General features: G+C 38.5%; 1 protein-coding gene across 11 annotated transcripts in view; it reads right to left on the reverse strand.

The window, feature by feature from the left end:
* The window catches only part of EPC1 (enhancer of polycomb homolog 1), a 65,412-nt gene that overhangs the window by 23,559 nt on the left and 16,097 nt on the right, over positions 1 to 25,756 (reverse strand). For 10 of the 11 annotated variants that reach the window (XM_042044525.1, XM_042044526.1, XM_042044524.1 and 7 more), the window contains one exon: positions 121 to 280. In XM_042044525.1, coding sequence (XP_041900459.1) covers positions 121 to 220 — 100 coding nt within the window. In that variant the 5' untranslated portion in view covers positions 221 to 280. Of the gene's footprint in view, positions 1 to 120; positions 281 to 25,576; positions 25,599 to 25,756 lie in introns of those variants that run through there. The other variant, XM_042044527.1, reaches the window with a different exon arrangement.

Here is a 25,756-nt window from a genome sequence, read left to right on the forward strand (position 1 = left end):
GAATTAATTCTTAGAAGTCAGTTCTGATGGGAGCTCAACAAACATTTATGAATAATGTCTTAACTACTAGCAAAATTAAATTCTCAATGTAGACTTCAATGAATGAGTTACTTTACTTACGCTGTATGTGAATCAGCTGCTTTGGCATTTTAAATTCTCCAGGATATATAGATTCATAGTATGCAATATTACTTTCTGCTTCTGGAACCGGTATAACCATGTTATCCCTCTTCTCTCCATAGACTTGTTGTGCTGAGATAGCCCGCTGCAGATGATGTTCCTACAAATAAAAAGGTGAAACGAAAACCTGAGAAAACACTTCCAGAACTCAGACTTGCTCAAGTTGAAGCAGGTGTATTTCTCTGCAAATGCTCTCACTGTAAACCCCTGAGCTGAGCCGCCGATGGTCGCATCCCAAGTGCGGTGCCAAGGCCGGACGGTTCCCCGGCAGGTGGCGCTGTCCCCCTCGCACACCCCCTCACACCCCGCAGCTTCCCAACTCCTCCAGTCGTGTCGGCGCTCCTGGCACACCGAGACACACAAACCGTACGTCGCTGTTTCTGGAGAGACACTTAAGATTGATTAGATATACAGACTGCAACAAGTAGCTGCAGACCGATATTGACTCTGGTACTATTCGGTACTTGCCTTGGCCATTTATTGCCAGTGATGACAGAAAACCAGAAAGGAGGCCTTGCCATCATTGCCAATGAACAGCAACTATTCTTACCTAGTCAATGACTCCTGAAGACATTCTCATTTTTTGCAATGCTTCCCATTATCCTCCCTTTCCTCCTCCTAATTCATCAAAAAACAGCAAAAATGCAATCCATTCTCTCCATAGTTCTGTCAAGACAGTGAGTAGTATCAGCAGGGTTCATACGGTTACTAACAAAAACCCACACAGCAACATGTGAGCACGTCTTTAAGTGGTTTACTGACAATACAACAAGGTATTTTTTTCTTTACTAGCAATGCTGGTTTCTTAAGTTTCTATTCTGTTCCTGCCTAGGTGCTCAGTAAACCCCAATGCTACAACAGTTAGGCCAGCCAATACATCTCTCAGTGAGATGCTATAAACCAGATTACTGAAATACTCGAAAGCAAGAACTGCAGCAGAAGGGTAGCAGTCGGTTTTAACACTGAATGTATGATGTTCATTCATGTGATCTTATTGCATCTTTGGCTGTCTGACTTAAATTTAACTCCTTTGGTACAATAAGGGCAATTAATATCTTCTGTCTAGACTTTAAAAAAAAATAATTAAGAACATTATAAAACAGGCTTTATTGTAAACTGCAAAGCTGATGCAGCTTGGAATTCAACTGTGTTCTAACATGTAATTCTGCTAAAAGAATCCATAGGATTTAAGCCTATATTCAAACAAGGCAGACATTATTTCACATCCATCCCTGGTAGACACCAATCATGAGAATAAGGCATAGCAGAGTTGCAAGTAGAACTCACTGCACTGGTTTTGACCTGCAATATCTGTTAAGTCCAGACACACACGTCACCTAGGAAGTGTGGCAGCATTCTGTCTTGGGTACGGACAAAATAATTTCTTTTCTACCTTTTACTGAAGTATTGCTGTCAGACACCTCAATATTTTGTAACCTGTAATAATTCTTCAGGATTACACAGCTACAACTTGTTGCCTAAGAGGGAGCTAAGCTTTATCGTCATATAGCACAGTAGGATTCTGTGTCAAACGCATAGTAATAGCCAATGTTTCTTTAGTAACAGCAAAAACTTACTGGTTTTATAATAGATAAGGGTTCCTGGTGTATTTATCCCAACTTGTGTTTCTAAACACCAAAAAATGCTTTATTTCAGAGAAGAAATTGACGTCATACACTAAATTATGATTTCAATTTCTCTGGTCCACCTTTGATATGGACACAGCTAGTAAGTACCAGTAGCCTATACTTCTTTACTAACAGGTCTTAGTAATGTGTATTTAAAGATATCTTAACAATATTCTTGAAACAGAAGCACAAATCATGTCATCACCTTCCTTTCATCCCAATTACAAAAATACTCAGAATTTGACTGGACAGTCTTAGTAGAGCCATGTATTACGAAAAGCAACTGGATAAAATTTCCCCCACTGAAAAAAGTTAATCTTCTGTACGTATCAATTTCAATTCACCTTCAGAGACACTCCACTAAACAGAAGAAACTAAGCAGACAAGGCAACTTCTCCTTACACCTCCATGTATCAAAGTTTTCACTTACTTGGACAAACCCACAAGAGAAACTTTGCCCCCAACTTCAGTATCTCAGCTGGTGGCTCAGCACATCTCTCTCTATCCTTGTAATACATACAAATCAGGTGCAATTGTTAACTCTGAAAGCAGTAATTTTTAACAAGAAAGCATGTTAAATATCTACTATTAATTAATCCACTACAGCTTACAGTTTCTATTCTGCAGTCATTCTCTGCTGTGATTACACAGCTGATTACTCCCACCAAGATGCAACACCTCATTCATATGGATCCACAGCTTTCCTTTCAAAAATGCAGTGGGTTTCCTCAATTTGTCAGAATGATTTTAAATTCAAATCCTAATCAAATTTTCTGGCTGCTCTTCATGTTACAGGAAGATTTATATGTATATACTGTAGTCCCAGCCACTCCTGAAAACACCACCACGCATTTAAAGACAGACCACCTAGGAAATTCAACAAGTGTTTTCGTTTTGTCTGTCCATCTATTTCTAGATGGAGTTTTCCAAGCAGATTTATTTCCACTACACAACTGCTCCCATTCACTGTATAAAAGAACAGTATCAAAAAGCCTTTTTTATGCCACTATCCATTAGGTCCCATGACCTGCCACAAAAAGAAGTTCGACTGGGTTAACTGGGGTTTGTTCTTGAAAACCTCTTATTAATTGTTTATAGAGATTAGTATCTTCCAGGTGATCAATGGGGCCAAATAATTTACATTATCCATATTCCCCTGGGAACTGCGTGTAAGATGACTTGGTTGTAACCCTCTAGCTTCCACCTTTTCAACGGTCTGCTGACTGTTACGAAGTTTTGGGTTGGGATTTTTGGAGGGATTTTATGTTTTGGGGTGTGGGTTTTTTTGTTTGTTTTTTTTTTGTTTTGTTTTGTTTTTTTTTTTTAAAAAGAATAGTTTAGTGGCTTTTCTCTTTCTCCTCAAACATCATCTACCCCTCTGAAGTTCTCAAACAGTTGTAAAATTATTCCAGACTGTTTCTTTAAATTCCTGGCATGAATTTTACATAGGTTAGTCAAGCTCAAGGGCTATAATATGTCTTGTTAGAAGGGAACTTATCTAACAGCCACCACCCCGAGGTTCAGTCTTGTGCCCCTTGCTGTCATTATCCACACTACCACAGCCTTATGTCAGACTGAATCTATGATGACAGCTTAGGGAACCAAATCCACAAAAAGCCATCACTCTCCTGTTATTTCCCCTGAAAACAATTAGAAATGATTAGTCTACTGAAAAATTGTCTCCCTGAACTGCCAGGGTGTGTGTATGCAAAGCAGTAGGGATATGCAGAACAGAGGAAGATGATTCGCTTTGACAGCAGTTAGCCATTACACTGGCTTAACTGCTTCACTAAATTTATAAAGTCTTTTTAAAATGAATACCAAGGACACCCCCCCACTAAGACTCATTAAACATTTCAACCATCTCAGTATCAAGTACAATCAAGAAAAGCTTCCTCTCACTACAAATATTCACAGAATATTCTCATAATATTCTGCACCTTTGTTTCTTTGATGCTAGATATATCTCACCTTGTTCCTTCTTTCAAGATACACCTTTCATTCAAATATTAATTGTTCATGTGTTATTTGTTCATATTTATCAGTTTCCACTTTCAGTGTACTCACATTTCTTTCTTAATGTGCCCTTCTGATTGAAACAACATTGAAATATCTGCATTTGTTTTACAAAAAACCTCAGCCTGAACTGCCTAACACCACAGCAGAGTGCTTCAAAGTTTCTGCCTTTTCTATTCCAGCTTGCTTCCCTCGGATCTTTCATACATACTGTTTCACAACATGTACTTATTGAAGGTAGGTTATTCTCACTGAAACTGCTTTGCACTTTCACATTTAACTATTTTCAATCTATTAGTTATGATTATATCCAGAAAACCTTTCATTTTCAGTTGCTTTCTCTGCCTGACATAAAATGCTATTGGAATTACAACTTTGGGAGTGCTGTGATGCTAATTTGATCCAGTCATTTCAGAACAATGATACTGTTCCTCAAACTTCATTCCTTTTACATTTTACTAATGCTCAGCCAAACTTGCGTTAAAAGCTATTTAAAGAGTTCATATAAGAAAACCCAAAAACTCTCACTCTTCCCAGCCCCCGAGTTAGTTTTCCACCAGGTTAGCATCCTATACTGGCTCATCCTGTGGTCTGACAATCCCAACAAAAAAGGGATGCAGTGGGAGCACTCAGCTTGGAGACAGAGGACGTCTCAGGAAAGGAGCAGCTTCATCACTTTTTGTAACACTCAGGCAGAAACATGAAATGAGGGGCAGGCACTGATCTCTTTCCTCTGGTGACAAGTGACAGGACCTGAGAGAACAGCTAGAAGCTGTGTCAAGAGAGGTTTAGCTTGGATATTAGAAAAACGTTCTTCACCCAGAGTAGGCTTCCCAGGGAAGTGGTCATAGCACCAGCCTGACAAGAGTTCAAGAAGTGTTTGGACAACACTTTTGGGCACATAGTGTGACCATCGGGGTTGCGCTGTGCAGGGTCAGGAGCTGGACTCGATGATCCTTGTGGGTCCCGTCCAACTCTGGATGTTCCATGATTCTGTGAACTGCACCTTATTCACCACACTATATTTCTGTCCAGGAAATTATTTGGACAGTTCAAACACCTACACTTACCAGATTACACTGATAGTTGGTTAAATAACAGAAAGCTTGATAGCCACTTTCCTCCCTTAGTTTTCCTCCAACTAAGAGAGTTTACAGGAAGAGCCCACCAAAACAGCAACTCTTTTTCTGACAATGTAAAATGTAACGATGTACTTGAGACATTCCCGAAGCAAAATTATGCATTGGCACAATTAATCATTCCGTGGCCTTCCTTCCTAATAATTTTAGCATAGCAAGTTTGTCCCTTGTATTCACTCTTATTGCACACTAGTATCACCATACATGTTCCAAAATATCAAACAGTGAAAGGACAATCTAAAGCAAGTTGGCAGCAGCAAAGACACTAGGAAAATCAAAACACACCAGAGCAGCTCTCATTACAGACTGAAGGAAACAGAACTTGCAGTCAGTGCTGTTTTGCGGTGGGGCAGTAGGACCCCTCTCAAACAATAATGCAAGGATATAGGTTTAACTCTTTGTCATAAGTTCAGTATTTGCATGCTTGATGCACCTCTAGCACACTACATTTAAAACATCTGAATTACAATAACTAAAACACAAAAGAAAGGATACTGTGATTGTGGCTCAACCTGACTACCAGCAGGCGCTCCTGTCTGCAAGCAGAAACAAGCAGAAGCACAGCAACTGAAAGCAAGCAGTATTTGACTTCTTTCACATTTTGGTAATACTTAAATTTTTGGCAACATGACTGTGGGATTTTAAGTTAGTTACAGTTTCTAAAAGAAAACTGGCTCTTACAGAGACCACAGAGGTTTCTTTGACAAAGTATCTACTCTGCAGTACACTCTGGAGACCATATTCCAAGTAAGATAACCACTGCACAAGACATTAAAAGACTTAAGTGACATAACCCTGTCATTACAGTTGAACAAACCAAAGGGACAGAATCCATATTATCCTTTTAAAAAGACGATTGATAAAATGTTACTGCAGTAGCAATGAGTGCATCTTCTCAAGAAATAAAGGAACAATCCACTGTTTTGACTGTTTCCTCAAATAATTTCTCCAATTATTTCAGTGCTCTTAGAAATAATAATTTAAGGCACATTTGCTTATGGAAATTCACAAAAGAAGCAGTTCTCAAGTCCAGTGTGCAGAACAGAAAGTCTCCCGATACACCAAGCACACCCTAAGCAAGGGAGTGGGCAGATGCAAAAGGTGGGGTGGACAAGTGGAAAGTTTTTTAAAGTATTGGTACTTACAAAAGCACACAGGACTGTATTCAAACCTGTGCAGATCAGAATCGCATCTTTGCCTCTGAAACAAAACCACATTACAACTGACTGTGTCATTACTGGGAACTAAGGCAAACCACTGCCCATCTACTCGTCTCTGCAAAACTGCTGATTTACACCAGCATGACTGGGCAAAATCCTCTCACCATCCATCCCTGACAGAAGTGCTTTCTCAAAGCTACCATTTTACAGCACTTGCAATGTTTAAGGTGTAAGAACTGAAAGGGACACCGGTTTCCATCAACAGTTGTCAAGATGCATTAGGTTCACAACAGTTACTCTGAAACAGATTACTGGCGACACACAATCAAGGCCACACAAACTCAGACACCTGTCTTTTAATACGCATTTTACTTCCTAGCAGCTTGTGGTCCAAAAAAATACTCTGAACACACACAAAAAAATCCAACAAAATTGCAGCTCATTTGAAACACAAACATATTACAGATCAAATAAGAAAACATTAGGAACTGGAAAAATCAGAAAATGTTCATCATGCCATCAAGAGGTGTAAACTGGTGTATGAGCAACCTTATTCCAGGCTTATAAGGCAAAGATTTTTGGCTGCTGAATTCACAGGGATGGAAGAAGGTTCTCACATCAGCAATATTTACTGGTAGGAGGTCAGTGGCAGAAAACACAGCAAAGTTGCTAGGAGACCCTGCTGCAGACCAAGACCTTTGAGGCTAACTCACTCCATAACATACGGTAGGGACTACTGAAGCACTCCTATGACCTACTGCACACAAGTCTGTCTCCAACCTCCACCTTTGCTTGTTCAGTGACCTGCAGGATACATATCCTGCCTCTTAGCCATTTAAAAGACAGCCTCTTGGAAGCATGATGGTCAAGTTACATTAGAGAAAATTTGTCTACAGATTCCATCCAATAAATCTGTGCACAAAGACAGAAAGGAATAAAACACCTGAACTGGCTCATTCTCTTCACCTTCTCCTCCTGTTACCAGATCTCAGCTGTCCCGTAACTTACTAATCAGACAATTTATATCCAAGATTAGGAGGAATATGAAGAGTAATATCAGAAAATTATGTGCAAAACAAAGAAGTCTGTATTTTTTTTAATGCCATGCCTTATTACATACTCACATTAATTCCTTCTCCCTTCCTAGAACCAGTTCAGGCATTGGAAATATGTTTCTGTGGGACTCAGGGGCAGTTCCATGCCACCATAACAGAGCAAGCTCACCCAGGGACAAGCAAGCACCAGCAGTGCTGCAAGAGAATGTACAGAATCCAGCCAGAACACAGAAGCCATCTCAGATCAATGCAAACTGTTCAGAGATACTTCCTTTGCATTATTCTTACCTTTAGGGCAGAAAGTGGCTTCTAGTATGACTGAAAGCAAAAATGCTCCATTGTTCCTGAACAGCAGCTTCACAGGTTATTACAGAAGCACTTATCACAATAACATACCACACACTTCTGTTTTTAGTTCCTCACACGCATATGCGGTCACACCTAACTACTTGCAAAACAACAAAAACATTCTGACAAGTTTACTACAGAACTTGTTTCCAAACAACTGCTGCTGAAAATTTCCAAACCTGACTGAAGTCATGCTGATGAGGGCAATCTGAGTCTGCTGTGCAATGCACAGATGTCTCCAATGGGTATTCTGGCACAAGATCAGTCCCTAAGTTACACTGATCCCTGACTGAGACCCAGTAAATACCAGCTGATAGATCTGGCCTTTGGTAATGGCAAGGCAATAGTTTCACTGGTAAGCATAACTGCAGCTCTGACCCTCCTGAACTCAAGTACATGGACATCATGTAAGTGCTAGCAACCACAAGAAACACACATGATCAAAACAGGACAGAAATGGTGGGTGAGCAAAGCAGCCTTCCTTGCTCAACCTATGATGGGTCCTAAGGAAGACAATAGATCACTTCCCGGTCCCTCAGCTGGCCCACAAGCAACTGTAGCCCTCCTTCTATTATGACTCTCAGTATATATGGACACACAGTGACCACCTTCTTGTATCAACCAAAGCTGCCTGCAGATTCATGCAAACCACACAGCTTCAGATCTTCCCTTCTAAAGCTCTTCTGCCAAGATCTCTCAACTGCCTGAATCATTTTACACAGTAGAGAAAATGTTTTCTTGTTATTACAGCAGTCTAAAACTGTCCCTTCATGGAGGAAAACGATGGAGATCGCTTCTGTTTATCAACTGATGTCAGTCTCTTGAGTAGTTAGTTAAGGATTCTACTGTAATCACTGTAATATTACATCTCTGCTAAAAACGCCAACTTCAAATAGTTGCACAGGTTTAAATAGCAATTACTCAGTGAAAATGAGATCTAATTTACCTCTAAAAATGCACGGATTTGTAATTAACAAAGTATCAAAAAACCCTTGGTAATTATTAGACTTATCTAGAACACTGGTCAGAAATGAGGTCAGCCAAACCATATTAAGCATTGTCATAAACTACTTTCCCCATGTTCAAATCAGACATTTCTAAGAGCATGGAAGGAGTCTGTCCCTTCACTCGAAGAAATCTTGTTTCTGTATTTGTGGACTCCCAGCAGTAAATTATTTACAACTTCTAGGAAATCTTCACCTGCTATGCTTGTTCAGGGAATGGTGGTAGACAGGTGGAGGGCACACAGGACATTTGACCCAGAAATCTAACATTAGTACTAGAGTTCATGGCAACACTAGAAGAAATGGAGAGTGATTTGTTAACCTGTTGCCAGAAGACTGAAATCTGTTTCATGCTCTAAATTACTGCGCAAAACAGACAGGCAGAGATGAAGAAATGAATGAGACTGGCTCAGTATATTCCAGAGGAAAACATACACAACCTAGGAACCCCTGGAATCAGAAAATTCTAGTACTTAACACACATTAATTATGCAGTATAGTTCACAAACATAATTTAGCACCTGTATCTTTCCATGCACAGGTCCCATTCAGACCACCTAAAAAGACTTGTCTGCCTGCCAAATTGCCACTGACCAACATGCATTTAGAAGCACAGGACTCAGTACCAATTTGAAATATTTTGTTTAGGAATTGTAGAAGATCAAAACTTGTTGGAACCCTGGGTTCTGAGAATTTCAGCCTTTCAGTGCTGAGAGGCAGTGATCCTCAGAAACACACTGTATTCGATCCAAAACCCTGGGAAAAGTTTCCTAAATTGTGTGATAACACTGAGGTCGTTGCTATGTAATTAAAAGTTATGTCACTGGGTGAAATATGTAGAAATGTAGAAAATTAGGTTTAGAACATATAGGCAATATTAGGTTACAATATGGAGGATTTGGGGTGTGAATTTATATCTTCTTTTTTCTCCTTCTTCTTCACAAATCTGAATGTTCTGTCATTGGGTCAAAAGCTCTGCACCATGGAACACAAAAAGTTAGTAATTGGATTGTAAGTAAAAACATATCTTATAATTGGTTAGTTTAGACTTTAAAAAGCTTGCAAAATTAAAACTCACGGCCATTTTCCACCATGCCAACTAGAAAGCACACCCTGTGCAGCTGTGCTAAAGATAAGAAATAATAAATACCAGTAAAGAAGAAAAGCCTGGCATCTCCTGCATTGTAATCCAAACTCTGAGTAAAAGAACTTGAAATTCAGAAACAGAGGAAATTAATAAAAACTGGCAGAAGGCACTAAACTATCTCATCAGTGTTGGTGATGGCCACGCCCATCTTTTCCTCTGTAATCACTTTGGTTCTCATTAACTCCTCAGCCTAAGCAGCCTTGTAACCCCCACAGACCACAGGGAGAAGGGATGTTACTCTTAAGCAAGTCGTCTTGTGAGCTAATTCACAGGTAATGCAAAGACCAGGACAAACTCTAGGAAAACACTGGAGCTCCCTCTTCTCATTACAAACATTTAAACCAGCTCAGCTCATCTCACACAACTTTGCCACACCAGACCTAACTGCAAACTTGTCCAAGAGCCCTTTCCTTACCTTAGGCTGCTGTTCCAGCTCATTTGAGACTGCAATGCATGGAAACTATTTATCTATAATAAACAAAGTAATTTCCCCTTAAATAAAGGATTCTAAAGAACATACTAAGATGCTTTTAATGTATTATGTAAATAGTCCAGGGCATGACCTCCACACTGAAATCAGACTGGAACAGAAACTGAGATTTTACGCAGTTCACAAGAATACAGCTTTCAGGATAGTCTACAACTGAATGAGAACAGCTCTTGTAATTTAAGCTTTCCTTTTCAGAGTTTTCAGCTATAATGCCATTTAGAACAGCTTGAATAAAGCTTTATAGCAAAACTATTCTCCTCTCATATGTGGAATATGGAAGTGGAACTTCAAGATAATTTAATCAGTTGACTAATTGTATGAAGTTCCCAAGTTAAAAGATATCGCTGCATCTATATTGCTACTTGCTTGAAACATTACTGTGCATTAGTAATACTTTGTAACTCAAATAATTTGGATGGCAAAAGCCTGGATTCCAGCACTTTTATTAGTTACAGGGACTTGATACTACTGTTAACAGTGTTCAGCACTGATAAAAGAGCAGTGTCATCTGAATAACAAGCAATGTGGTAGCCCAACCTTGCAGCAAACAAGTTTCTATTCTGTTTCACTATTCTTCCACAGGCAGATACACTCAGGGTTGTCTGTTCCAACACAGACATGAGCCTCAACTATTCCAGTTTTAAATCATCACCGAGTACTATACATAGGACTGGGTGAAGTTAAAGGCTAAGCTAAGAACTTATATTTCAACAGACAGCAGAATTAGAAAGAAGTCAAGTCAGCTGAGTGAAATTTTTCACATTCTCTCAAAGTTTTTTACATGAACTATGAAAAAACAGTATGCCTATCACTCGTTTCATAGACTTTGTTCTTCAGGTTATCAAATGATCCTCAATAAACCAACCCTCTTCTCCCTTTGCAGTTTAGACACCTCTCAGTCTGGATCCACCGATCAACCTGGCAGCAGTACACAGTACAATCAAGACAGGTAAGACAAACAAACAAAGCCTTAAGAGTGAGCAGCACCTCCAGCTTCCCAGCATTGTCTACCAAGGACTCAGAAACATTCCCTTTCACAGGCCACACTTCACAAACTGCAAAAATCGACAGTTTCCCAGATCTATATACAATCAAAGAGTCTGAAGAAAAAACAAGTCTAAGAACAGGATCTAGTTGGTTTGGGGTTTTTCTTAGAAGTACCAAGAAGAGATCTTGAAAACTTTACCTACCTAGAGCTACTATTTTTCCCCTCGGAATTTGCAGTAAGACTCCAAAACTCAACATTACCTATGGCTTGACTCTCATATCTCTGAATACCAAACTGCACAACTACCCAAGGATTTTACATAAACAAATATCCAATCTGGTTGACTGGGGCAGCCTATATGCCAGGCATCACTAGTAACCAAACTCCTCAGAGAATGCAGAAACATTTTTGGACACTAACTGAAATACAAGTGTGCATTTTATCAGAGTACCACTTTGCCTAGCACCATCTCAAAAAGGAGCCCATGGGCATCATCACCAAGGAGAGTAAAAATGTACAAAACCATACTTCCACAGCTGTTCCCTCTGAGCCACAAGGTATCAGAAACTGGGAGTCTCATTTTAGTCTTTATGTTTAGCAGTCCATTAATTTCTTTCCTCTACAAACTTTTTAGGCCAGTATGCTCTATTCAACTTTAATGTTAAAGAGGCTTGAAAGAAACTCAGTACATTTGCAACTTTATATTTTATCCATTTACCTTTCCCCTCAACCAAAAATAGTAATAAAAAAAAGATAAATCAGTGAGTGAATGGGGTTTATACAGGCTCTCTAACACACAAAATTAAACCACCTGTACCTCCCCTAAGACTGCTTCATTTACAACATTCATGTCAGGTTTAACTACCTCTTCTGTCAAGTACAGTTTCATTATCTCAAGCAGTCATTCACATTAAAAGTAATAGAATTTAACTGATGTTTCTACTGAACATTATACAATAATATGGGGATAGAAAAATATTAAAACCATTAACAAGAAAACCAAGTATCAATATTTGTCTAAGTTCATTCATTCACAAGTTGAGGCTCAGCATCTCATGTCAGACAACCAAAAAAGAAATCTGCCTTACAACCTAAACAATCTAAGCACCTTTCAAGAAGTCATATGTGTATTCCTCATATGACAGTTCGGTTAAAAAAATTCAAAGTAAAGAAGCTTTTAGAGCATTGTCTTAAAATTATCAAGCTTATTTATGATTCTAAAAATAAACAAACCTTTTTAACATTAACCACTTCAGTGCTATGGGGAAGAAAAAGTCTGCAGAAAAAGCATACAGTGCAGCATGACTAAAAGCTCATCCGTTAAACAAGCCCTTTTGCAGGCTTCACAGTATCTTCATTTAAGTACTTTACTCCTCTGCATAGCACAAAATGGCAATAAATTACTATACAGTGCTGAGCAGAAACGTGAGCTGCGTAAGCACACACAGGATGGCAGAGTATACCCAACCTTGTCTTTGAATAACTGTCAGTGCCAATGGTATCAAAGTTCCTATCTTGTACTTCTCCAAATTACAATTCTTGTTATAAGAAAAAAAAAAAGGGCACTGCAGTTTGTAACTTAGTAAAAGGAGCTTTTTAATATACCAAGACCGCAAGGTATCACGAGAGCTGAAGAAGACATTTGAGAAAACTGAAGTAACACCCCACCAAGTACAAATGCCAGCAAAGACATAACCAAGAGTTATACTACATAAGGCATCGAGTAAAGAAGAAATGTGCTACAATTACTGGAATACTGGAATTGCTCTACCCAACAAAATTTTGTCAAAGTACATTAATGAAAATTCAAGTAAAACCTACCCACACTTCTCAACTAAACACTCTGAGCTTCTGTATTTGCAACATCAACAGATCAGAGTTTCAGGTCCGATGCCACAAAGGTGGGAAAGTGCTTCTCCAACAGTGACAGGTGCAATACTGAATAACTTAAAACAGACTTTCCAATCAGCTTATCTATGTATTTCCTTCTATAGATGTCAGTCTTCAGTTTGTAAATCTGCACATTTAGACACTTTGCTTGACTTAGAATAAAACATTGCTACATCTCAATGCAAAGATGCTACCTAGAGTAGAGGCCTGTATTAGGCTGAAAAGCTTAGACAAAATAACAACTTAAAAGTTTCCCAATCAGTGAAGTGCATTTTGAATGATAAACTCCCATGAGTTAGACACCAGCTATTCATCGTGCTTTGTAATCTCCAAGTTTATTTAGACTGCCTTTAAAAATGCAAGACAGACTAGCATATCAAATTCATGACCTTCTACCTGCAATTACATTCAAACCTGTTTCTAACGTATAAACACTCAGCAACAAAGTAAAGTCATACAGTGTTATGATATGAAATACCTATCTGCAACAACGGAGGAGGGTAGGAAAGAAAGAACAGAAGTGAATGGGAAAGGCTTCCTCTAAGAACAAGCATTTCCTTAATACTTGTAAGCTCCGCGTATTTTAAGCGACATTGTTATTCTCTCAGTGCACACAGTTAGAGTTAAATGTCTGACTGGGACGAAACAGAACTGCCCAATGCCATGCACAAGGAGAGTCAACTGAATCCCATCATTCCAGTCTCAACACAGAGGTGCCTGCTTTTCCACTACACCTGCAGCTGCTCACTGTTACTGATGCTCAGTGGGCCATTCCCAGCTGCAGGGGAATCAAGTTACAGTGGCATGAATATAGATGATTTGATGTATCTACAGAATATGTAAACATATTAAGCACAAAAGACAGTTTAGAGACTGCTTTGTGCCCTTCTCAAACACTGAGTCTGAGAATACAGCCCACATAACAGCAGAGAAACACAGTCACAGGACTTCAGGAAATACCCTTATGCCAGACCTGTCCTTCTCACCACTTGATGCCATGCAAATTACCAGAACCTGTGAGATATTTGTACTTGTCATTAATTCATTACATCCCTTCTGCACAAGGACTATTTTGCCTACATTACCATTATATTTATAAAGGATTATTCAGCACATTGTGTTTTGAAAAATATCAACTTTACACTGAACACATTCCCAGAGAATAAAATTCAGAGCTGCCTAACATGTTATGCTTTCAAAAATTACCAACTGCAGCTTCAGTTTCACACTGCTTACCTCATTAAATGGCTTGATTTGGCTTACAGTAACTGCAAGCCAAAGTAAGGTGAGGTTCCCTCAATCCCTGGAAATGATACTGTTGCCAAAAGCTGAGCCAGGACCTCAAGATCCAATTCCACCTGTGCAGACAATGCCATCTGCTGAAGTGGTGGGTTTACTTCCTTCAAACTCTCATCAATAAATCCCATCTAACATTCTTAGGTAATGCAAATGTGTAATTGATATTTAACAAACGTGCAAGAGTGAAGTGTTGAAACAATTCAGAGTTAACTTATCAGCCAGTATTTAACCCTATGAACTTCTGAAGAGAAATTACACCACAGACTAAATCATGCACACTCGCTCTTCCTGGAAATGGTAGGAATAAACCACAGAAACAAAATAAACATCCATCCAGTATAAACACAGATGTGAACTCTACATACACACCTGACCACAGTGCAAAACAACTGCGGATAAGACACTCACTCCAGCAAAATTATTGCTGAATCTTCCCCTTCCCTCTACTAACTAAAACAAGTGCTTCTTATACAGTGTTCTTCTTGAGCACAGGTCAAGTAAGAAGTCATACTTATTTTGCTGAGAGACAGAACAATGATTTTCCTGAGAAAATTAACACTGGAAAACATTCAAACTACTACTTTCCAGAAAACTACACCAGTGAAATCAGTTTAATACAAGCCAAAATAAAATGTCAGATACCTCCCCTACTTTACTTTTAAAAATTCCAGAGTTAAGCGAACTTCTGGATACAACATTTAAAAATAATCAGGTTACTAAATCATGAACAGTGACCTTTTTTACCTGATGAAATGAATGAATTATGAACAGATCAATGACTTGGTTTTACAGGTTTGGTTTTTTGACAGGCTCTCATTCACCAATGAGACTGTCAATGAATATTTTTCTTATTGCTTCTGGATAGCTTCAGAATTTCATACTATTCTGCCACACAACACCAAAACTGTTACCTTCTGATGGGACATGTTCCACAACCTACCCATGCCAGCAATTCTTGAAAGTTAAAGCCAGTAGATGTTTGTTACTTTCCTCAGTAACAGAAACTTATTAGGACCACCTCAGAGTTTCTCTTCCCTCACCAGCATCCCCAATAAGGTTTTGTCTTTATTTCCAGGACATTCTGTATCCCACATCCCAAACACTTAAAGACAGCTAAAGCCCTCAAAGAAAGCATTTCACGACTACCAGCACAAGGTCCTTCTGTAGTGAAGTACAGATGCTATGGAAACCAAGCCAGACTAGGGTTTAAGCATTAACTGCACCAAACCTCATGTTTTCTGTTCTAGTCCAAGACATGCCTTTTTTTTTTTTTCAATATTCTAAATTTCTTCTCAAGACAGGACACCTCAAACGAAATAATTCTCCTTCAGAGGAAGGCTGAGAGCATGAACATGCAACAGAAATTTCTGTTAATCACTCGTATCCTACAGCTCTGGTAAAGATTTATTAGACACAGGTGCTTTGTAAACATGCGTGTTTCACTGATTTCCCACACACATTTCCTTCTCACAGAACAAACCTTACATTACTGACAAAAAAAGAGAAGCTGTTTTACTTCAGTCTTAGTAGCTCAAGTTCCTTCACCTGATACATACAGCAAGAGCATAAATTCTTGCCTATTGACTTGCCTTTTATTACTATGAAAAACATTAGTTCCCCAAGAGGGACTGAATTAAACTACCTTTAATCCTTATACTTGAACAGCCTTATTTTGTACTTGGCCTACTTCAAGACCACAGCATCTTCATCAAAAAACAAAGCAAGTACACTGATATTAATAATGACTTCCTTCTAACTGAACAAGATAAATAGCAAGAGAAGGGCTAACAAGGTGATCATCTTTGGCAAAGAACACATGAAAGCAAAAAAAAAAAAAAAAAAATCATTGAGAACCAGAAGACAGTACATAAGTGTATCTCTAAGTATCTGAAAGATCCAACACTTCTGTGTAAGTAACCTGCTTAAAGAGTTCTGTACATAATACAAAATATTCTGCAAGACTCAGATTTGTTGGCTCTTACCTGTAGCCTTACTCCTGGTTTCCAATAAAACCACTCTCTTGTCTTGAATTCAGCTTTTTTATGAGGTATAGCAGATCTAGGTTACTGAATTATAAGTATTGTAAGTCACATCACAATACTGCAAAATCTCATTCTGAAGCCAGTTCCTATTTTCTGCCACTCCTTTCAGAATTCTTTCTTGTATTTAAGTACTGAGAAAAATCAAGTACCAAAAGTCACTTGTCCTGCTGAAATACTAATACAGGATTGGAGGTGGGGGTATAGTCTCACCTCACAGTGAAAAGCTTCATTTCTTAAGCAAAGATGAGGGCACAGGGGAAATCAGAAATCCAATTTTATCACCAGTGTTTAATGAAACTTAAGAAGGAGAAAAAAACTAGATAATTTAGAAATACAAGACAATGGGACGTTTCAAATAATTACATCCTGGGAAATGCCTGGAAGATGTTACATACTATGTAGGCAGAGTGACATGATGATAATGGCATAATAAAGAAAAAAGAAAAAACATCAAGTCACATAAAGTGCTTCCATATCTATGCCAAGAAAGGCATCTTCTAATTACAGATCAACAGCGTTTGGAAAAGCAATATGCACCCTTCTTCCCCATCCTAAACATCTTTAACTCACAATCATTACACTTTCACAATAACACACCCTGGCACAAAATCCCTGAGTTTTGAAAAGGAAAATCTGGAAAAAGAAGCGTATGCAGAATTCATCTTTGCATGCTAACACCTTCCTAGCATCCATGTTCTGAATTGAACATCTGACCAACGAAAAAGCTGAAGACTACAGCTCTTAAAATTGTAACAGAAAACAAACGCTAGCACTAAATGTATATATAGGGCAGCCTTTACTGCTGATCTCTCTCCTCAAACGTAAGCTTCGTAAGTCTTCCAGGCAGGCTGCAAGATCTGTGATTTCTGTTTACAACTTGGAAGGAACCTTGAAGTCTTGAAATTGATATAAAGTATGAACTCAAATGTATGTTGGAAAGTAATCCTTTCCAAATAGACCCTCTTGAAAGCTTTCAATTCAAAAAGTGTTAATTTCTTAATTCCTGATTAAATATAAAGGAAACAAATCTTTAAGTATGGTACTTAAACCTTAAGAGGATCATTTCCTCTCTCACTCAATCTATCTACCTGTGCTTGAAGAAACTGACAGACCAGAAAGTTTTCAAACTTTTGTTCCATCCTCAATTCATGCAATTCACCTTCACATTTTGGTTTACTCAGAACAGGGTTGGTCCTTGAAAGCACATAAGCTGAATACACAGAAATACACACACACTAGTGGATGGAAGAGCAGAGCATACTCACTAAACAGGAAGAGTATGTCTACAGACACAAAAGCAGCATCCAGCATTTTCTGCCTGGTACATCAGTCATTTGATGTGTTCCTTGATACTAACGCCAGTGTTTCCTCTTACAAGTACAACGTGGAAAAGTAGTATAAAAAAAACTAAGTAACTTACTACATACACCTATAGCCTGCCAATTACAATATTCTGTTCTAGCAGAGCAGATGCTCACACATATACACATATTTGGTCCTATAAAACATAAACTTGAAAAAATAATGCATTAACTTACAGGTATTCAAAACTCAGACTAAATACCCTTTACAGATCGATAAATAATTGCATACACATTTCTGAGGAATATAATCGCATAATCAGGGCACAATTATTGTGACTGCTACAAGCAAAGTGGTCTACTCAATGAAAATAGCAGATTTAAGGGCTTGCTACACTGCATATTCTTCCTACCTGAAACAAATTAATACTAGGCAGGTTCCTATGAACAACTAAAATTTTACTGGAATAAATACACCATGTTTAGCTATTAAAACAAAAAGAAAACTAAGGACACATAACATGCTTCTCAAACATTAAGGTTACTGAACTAGTGCCCCTACCGTTATTCTTCTGCATATAATTAATACCCAACCTTTGCTGAAATATATTATACAATGGATGAAAGCTGAGAGTCAGGAAGATAACATTTTGGGGTTTCTCCTTAAGGTCAGCTGTGAAAATTCCCAGAAGGTTAAGCCTTTCCACACAAGTCTGGCTTTAAAATGATTTACAGTTTACCCTGACAAACCCCTCTCCTTCAAATCCCTGACAGTTATATTACTTGTGCTCTCAAGAATACTGCTAACAAAGTTATATGTGTGGGCATCCCCCGTTCCCTGACTTAATATAAACAATTTGAGACAGACTTTTAAACTCTTTCAACTGTTAAAAATCCTCACTGCAAGTAAGTGAGTATTAAGTAAATCTAACCTTTTTTACTTCAAGTGTGAACACGGACAACTGGTCTCACTGTAGTTAATTATGCTATGCAGAAAGCTACTGCTGTTATATGACTTCTCCGTGGAAGGGACCCACAAGGATCATCAAGTTCAACTCCTGGCTCTGCCCAGAACAATCCCAAGAATTACACCATGTGCCTGAGAACACTGAAGATGCTTCTTCAACTCTGTCAGGCTTGGTGTTGTGACCACTTCCATGGGGAGCCTATTCCAGTGCCCAACACACTCTGAATGAAGAAGCTTTTGCTAATAGCCACCCTAAACATTACTTGACACAGCTTCATGCCGTCAAGATTATTGACAATGTCTTAATTATCCTGCTTTAAAAGGAAAAACCTCTTTCAGTATTAGCATTATAGACAATAATCAAACTGAAGTTTGCCAATTCATATCCTCCATTAATTTCAAAAGAGAATCTGGACCTCCTGGAGAAGCCTCTGACATGCATAACCAACTCCTACTATTTTCTGGAAGTTTAATTATTTTCAGCGTTCCTTTAGAGCATGACATACACACTGTTACCATTATTACATGCTTAACTGACAGCATATACAGAACACCTGATCAAACCACTTCCATGGCAGTCCCCTGCTCACAATCTCAACTTCGTGCCTAACTTCCCTATGGTGTAACAATAGGACACCTATCATGATTCCTAAACTTTTACACAGAACTGTCAGCTTCCAGGAAGTTGTCAAATCCCAAAGGCATAACCTATACATCTTCTTCCTAAGTAGAGGCCCATCCCAGTTAGAAACTATGAATAAAATTTACTCAATCTCATTCCAGACTGAAATAAATTGCACCAGCCGGTAATGGAAGTCTATGCCACCACCATGCCTCTGACTTTAAAGGGAACACTGCAGCCAATCGGTAGGTTTCATATCATAGCATTAACAACATTCTTCAGGTAGCTGAAGGCAGTGCATGACTTGCTCACTATAGAAGCTACTCCTCACGACCTGCCAGATTTTCCTACCTTGCATAAATGTTCAGGTGCACAGAATAACTTACAAACATCAAACAGAACAGGAAGCTTTGGTATAACTGAAGATGGAATATGCAGGAAGTCATCACTGTTACTCTTACATTTGAAATTTGGCCCCACTTGTCAAGAGCTGCCACATTTTTTCTCTCAAAATTCTCTGGCTAAGCACTTCAAACCTTTTTCACACAGGTATATCTAAAGTAAGTGACTGAGCTCAGTACCAAACTAAAAGGTAAAGCTAAGGTCATGGCATGAGCTCACAGAAAAATCTCTTCCAGCTATGAACTGAGGAGTCTGTAGACTATTACTTTAGCCAAAACTGCAAAAGGCTCTTGTTTCTGTGTTCTCCTATCAAACATGCAGGTTATTGGAAATCTAATCTATGAGTTAAGTGTATTTAAAATTATGCACAAAAAAATGCTTAGACTGGCATACAAAATTAATGCCTTTGCTATGAGTGAGCAGAAAAGATGCACAAAGGGGAACACAAACAAGAAGCAATACTCTTCCAGTTCACAGGACTCATGAATCAAAGACTATGCAAAAAGACCTGTCTCTACTCTCCTCATTTACTTCAAAACTCTTTAATGTTTCAGTTGTCCTTTTCTAAAAAGAGACCACTGAAGGAGTTCAGTTGTTCTACTTAAGATTTCAGGACTTCTACAGCTGGAGAGGGGGGCACAGATTCTCTTCTGTTAGTAAGCAAAAAGCTTTACAGAGTTTCCTAACACTGCATCAAAGAAAAAAAAAAAACAAAACCAAAAAACCAAAAAAAACAACAAACCCAGACTGGAAACTAATGATTCAGTTACAGTACCTGCTATGATTTTACATTCATGTAATTCTGATTGCCCCAACAAGACTCTGAAATACTCAATACCCATCAGTCATGCGTCAGTAAGGCAGTGGTTAGTTTAAGTGTACTTAAGGCCCCACGCACACAATTAGAAATACACACTTTCATGGAAGCACTCACAGAATGCAGTTTCTTAAGCTGGCAAGAATGTAATAAAAAAAAAAAAGACTGGAGAACCTTTAGTGAAATTTCCATATGTAAGTTAACACTGTTCATACACTGACTCACTACACCTCAGCTGCATGCTTACTTCACACATTTTGAATTCATTAGAGCTTAGCTGATAACATATGGGTGCCTTTTTGTACATTCCTTACCAACTTTTTCCCTTGATAAGCTAAAAACAGCTGTTTCAGCAGCAAGAGACCCTGGATATGGTAGCCTCCCAATGCCTGCAGTATGGATTTGGGAGGAGAAAAATATTTTTCTGTGCAGATATGGCTTGGAAGAGATCTGTGCTAGCAGTGCCCAAGGCAGTTCCATGGAAAGGATGTGATCCTTGAGCCTATCCAAAGTGGGTAAATGAAAATTTACCAGTAGCACTTTGTTAAATTAAGACACATCCTATTAGAGAATATGTTTGAAGTGTTCTGAAGCATTTGAATGAACATTAGCTTATCTTCACCGGGTCTTCAACAGCATTTAGCAAATACTGACAGGTCATGCTGAAGGGGGAAAATTATATCTAATAATGAAATTTTAACATATAAGCTTTTCTTAAACATCCCCAAAGCCAGTGCAGGAAAGATAATACAACTGTGGATTTAAAGAGATCAAAACCAGAACGTAAACTATTTCAACAGTTTGCTCAAACACCAGGTAACAGAGTATGACAGTACCCAGAAATGATAATTACACATACAGACTTAATTCCAGCCCCTGTGCAAGCTGTCAGTTAGACCATGACACATATACAAAGGAAAACAGTAAGAACTGAATGAACAGCTGTACAGATTATAATTTTGGACTCTGGGTGCTTAATTCTTCTATCTGTAACTAGTAACACTAACTAACATTAGAAATCAAGCTTTAATTTTAAACTGTGAACCACAGTAACAACTCCACATAGTGCATCACCATCAGAAATCTAGTAGGACAAGCAAGCAGCTACAACCAGAGCTAGGGTGAGGACAAGGATTCATCACCAGACCAGGATCTCAGTCAGAAGAGGGAGTTAGGAATAACTCAATAAAGCAACAGCATTCTCTCTCTCTCTCCTACCTCAACACCAAGGACAAAGACACTGGCATTTAAAAAACTGTACCCGAGGGAGAAAGTGCATTTAACCTATACAAACTTGAATGCAAAGAAGACAGAAACCAAAACTAACATCCAAAACCTTAGCAGACCATAGTACTATCAGCATTTACATAAGGATAACAAACTCACTCAAGGAAAAAATGAAACAACTCCCCTCCACAAACGCATGATAATTCCCACAACCCTAGGGCTGTTATTAACTCTGGAAATGTCATCAACACAGACAAGTTTTCTATTAGGTAATTAATTTTTCAGATCTATACTAAGGCACTTAATTGAAAGTATCTCTGCTCACACTAATCTTTGCTAGGGCACTGCTTCAACTAAGAAATTTTAACTTCCCAACATCTTAAAAAAGCCTTATTAATGTTGGCATGGTGTCCTTCAAACACATGGCTTTGTTCCTTCTTTTTCACTCTCTTAAAAAAACCCAGAACCCAACCAACTATACTCATAGTAATTTTCCATAAGGATGTATTTTTTAAATGATCCATGAAGTCTCAACACCCCTTCCCCCCCACCCAAAATTTCTATTTTTTATCTAAGATAATCTAGAGGCTAGACATGTAGAGTGTGTCCTTTCTACTTTCCTTTCAAAAAATGCAAGGAAAACAAGTATAGTTTCCCTTGGTTTGGTTGGAGGCCATAAAATCTAGGCTACCTGTAGAGCTACATGTAGTTTCTTTCTGAAGTGTTACTGAACACGTTCAAAAACCTTCAGTCTGTCATATTTTTTAACTTGCTTAGCTAAAGTTACCTCTGGTCTGCTTTTCCAGCTGTCTCCTTTTAGTCTAGAATCTGCCTCCTCAAAAACAGAAAACCACAGAGTACGCAAATGAACACCTTTTAAAAAGTCCTATATAAATGCTAAACAAATCCACTCCACCTACTTGTTTATTCACTGTTATCAATGGAGTTGATAGCCAAATCTGCATTATTGTATTATTAACAGTGGTCTGTTGTCTGGTTCTCAAAATTACAGCATTGAGGATCTGTATCACTCAAAAGCAGCATTTTGAAATAATATCGGGATGTTTAATGTTATGTAAGAAGTTCCATTACATTTTGAAGGATTTTTTTTAAAATGTGTATGTCTCATGATACTTTCCAGTTTCTTAGATTTAGCAACAGACTTGGCAACAGCCACAACGTGTTTATCTCAGAAACCTGGCAGCTAAACCATCTGTCAGAACACAAGATCAGTTGGTAACTTCCAGTACCGCTGTCTTCATGTCAAAGAGTTTTTTTACTCATCTTTTACCTCCAAACAAAACCACTGACTGAAGCCATGGCCTGAAGCAAGGCAGACTCCCCTTGTAACAGAATTAACACCACTTAAGGCCCTTAGCTGTCACTTCCTTTAAAAGGGTTACTATATCCCTAGTATCAACTGCATATTTTACAACTCCCATAGACTCAGCAAGGTTGTTTTTCCTTCAAAAGACTTACAGAATAACACTTCTAAACTGAAGCTTCCAGTTGTAATAATGAAGATACACTATTTTCACTATTCACTTCTTTGTAGGAACAGGATGGGAGAAAGATAAGACGAAAGTGAAGCAAAATAAGATTCCTTTTTGTGCATCAAAACAGTAATTAGTCATTTAAATATCTTGTGACTTGATGCCTGAATATTAAATCTCTTTGATTGCATTTTTCCCTAGGGAAAGTTATTTAGTCAAGAGGAGATCTCTTAGCTCCAAATATCTGTTCATTTAAAATTACATTTATGCAAAACTCAAACCAATGTTAGAATTCTATTTATAAAAAGTTAAAAATGCTTATTCACACTAGTTGAAGACACCCTCTCCTCCAGAATCTTATGGACCCTTTGCCATCTGTTTTTAATACGAACATCCATCATTTTTGTAAGCATTAGGGAAAAAAAATCCTCCAACTCAAGTCTTCAGCTACATAACACAAACTACCAACTTTCCAAAATCATGCATGGCCTGAAGTTTGGGAAACAGAACACAGTATGGAATTAAACCTATGAGGTTTGCCACAACTTAAGTCATAGAACTGTGCTCTCTGTTGTCACCACTAATATAAACTGAAGAGAAAGCTTTTTAGGTCAACAAGAGGGAAGGAAGGAAATTCAACAAGTTTGCAGAAACAATATGGAACAAGCGTTTAATATCAAAACTATTTTACATAAGAAGGTCCAAAAATGATTCAGAAAGACACCTGTGTTTACTGACAGCAAACAAATTTCTTTTGGAGCTGTGTGTTTGTGTGCGTACACACATATTCAAAACAAATGCAGAAGCAAACTTTAGCTGTGGGAAGCGTCTACTTATACCTAGAGCTAACCCTCAAAGCTAAATTTAGGAAACAAAAGCATCAGGTTAACCACAAAAACAAGTCTTATAATTAATGTTTAAAATCTTTTCCTTACCCATTACTACTTTTACTTAGCTAGGACATATACCTCTGGGTTTAGGGAGACTATACAGACAGCCCATGTAATTTTCTAGCCTGAAAACTTGTAACTGCCAGGCAAACAGTAAAAGAGAAAGACAGCAACCTGACATTTCTACATAAATAAATGCATGCATGCATTCTCACTCTCTTGAACTGAGAAATAAACTCAGCAAGCGTCATAACAAACAACAAAATTTAAAATTCTGGTAGAAGAGGAAATTAAAGGTGCTTTCTCTCATATTCAAAATCTACAGGTATCACTTCAGAATAGATCATCTGTGCCCGATAGAAACACAAGCATCCTAAGCACTGCTACCTACAGTAGCAGTAAATACTCCTCAATGGATACCATGTTGAAGTTCTAAGCATCTTCACAAAAATAAACACCACCAAAACAACCTGATAAAACCCAACCTACCAATTAGAAAAATTCAAAAAAACAACCACAAAACCACGACACTTCACAATATACATTTTAGCAGATGTCTAAAGCAACTTATGACTTGCAGAAGACTTGGAAATACCAAATTATGTTAAAATGGTAGGGAGTTATGCTAAAAAAAAAGCCTCAGAGAGTGGTTACTCTATGGACAACAACACACAAAGCACATTACTCTCTAGAAACCTTTCTGTCCGAAGACATTTCATAAAAATTCACGCAATCCATTAACTAAGAGCAATAGTGCCACAAAGAGGAAACTCTATTTAAAGATGATACCTCTTTTAAAACAAATGCAACTCCAAGTTTGCTACATCTAGAACTACAAACAGAAACTTTAAAGCCTGTCACCTTCAAAGGACAATGGAAGTCTGACAGCTAGAAAAACTCAGGACTATGAAATTGTCACAGAATCACTGAATATTCTGAGTTGTAAGGGACCCAACAAGGATCATCGAGTTCAACTCTTAAGTGAATGGTCCAAAAGAGGATCGAACCCACAACCTTGGCTTTATTAGCACCCTGCTCTAACCAACTGAGCTAGTGTCACCTTTGTTCTTAGCACCAAATTTCAAAACACGCTTACGTAACTGTATTTCTACAGTACTTCCCTATTTGCTGTACTTAATGCACAGATGGGGAAAACAGATTATACTACGGAAATAATTAAAGATTTACAACACTGCAAATAACACACTTCAGAGCAGAGTCTTTAACAATAACAGTTACCAAGTGTTTTACCTTCAGCAATAACAGCTACTGATTGTTTTACCTATCTTGGAAAGCGCTTGAGTGAATGATTAAATGACCCCGAAGTTCAAAATGGTTTAAAGTTTCATCCTCCACTGAGACAGCAAAACCGAGCAGGAAGCGATAGACTTTTAGCCTCCAACACGGATTTCCTTACCCTGAGTAGCGCTTCAAAACTGACTTTCGTAGGGACCATCACAACTTTACTTACACTATCTGAAGGCACTTGCAGGGTTTTCAGGTAAATCCAAACACAAACCCTTCCTATCTCTGGCAGGGGAAAAGGAAAAGGCACGGGCCCCGCCGGGCCCCGCTCCCCTGAGGGCGGCCGGGCCCACGCGCGCTCCCGCTGCCGCGCGCCCCCCGCGGCGCCGTCCGGCTCGGCAGCGCC

Source organism: Corvus kubaryi, unplaced genomic scaffold (genome assembly GCF_017639235.1).
Source record: "Corvus kubaryi isolate FWS band 111438036 unplaced genomic scaffold, C.kubaryi_AGA036_p1.0 37398, whole genome shotgun sequence".
Classification (NCBI taxonomy): Eukaryota; Metazoa; Chordata; class Aves; order Passeriformes; family Corvidae; genus Corvus; species Corvus kubaryi.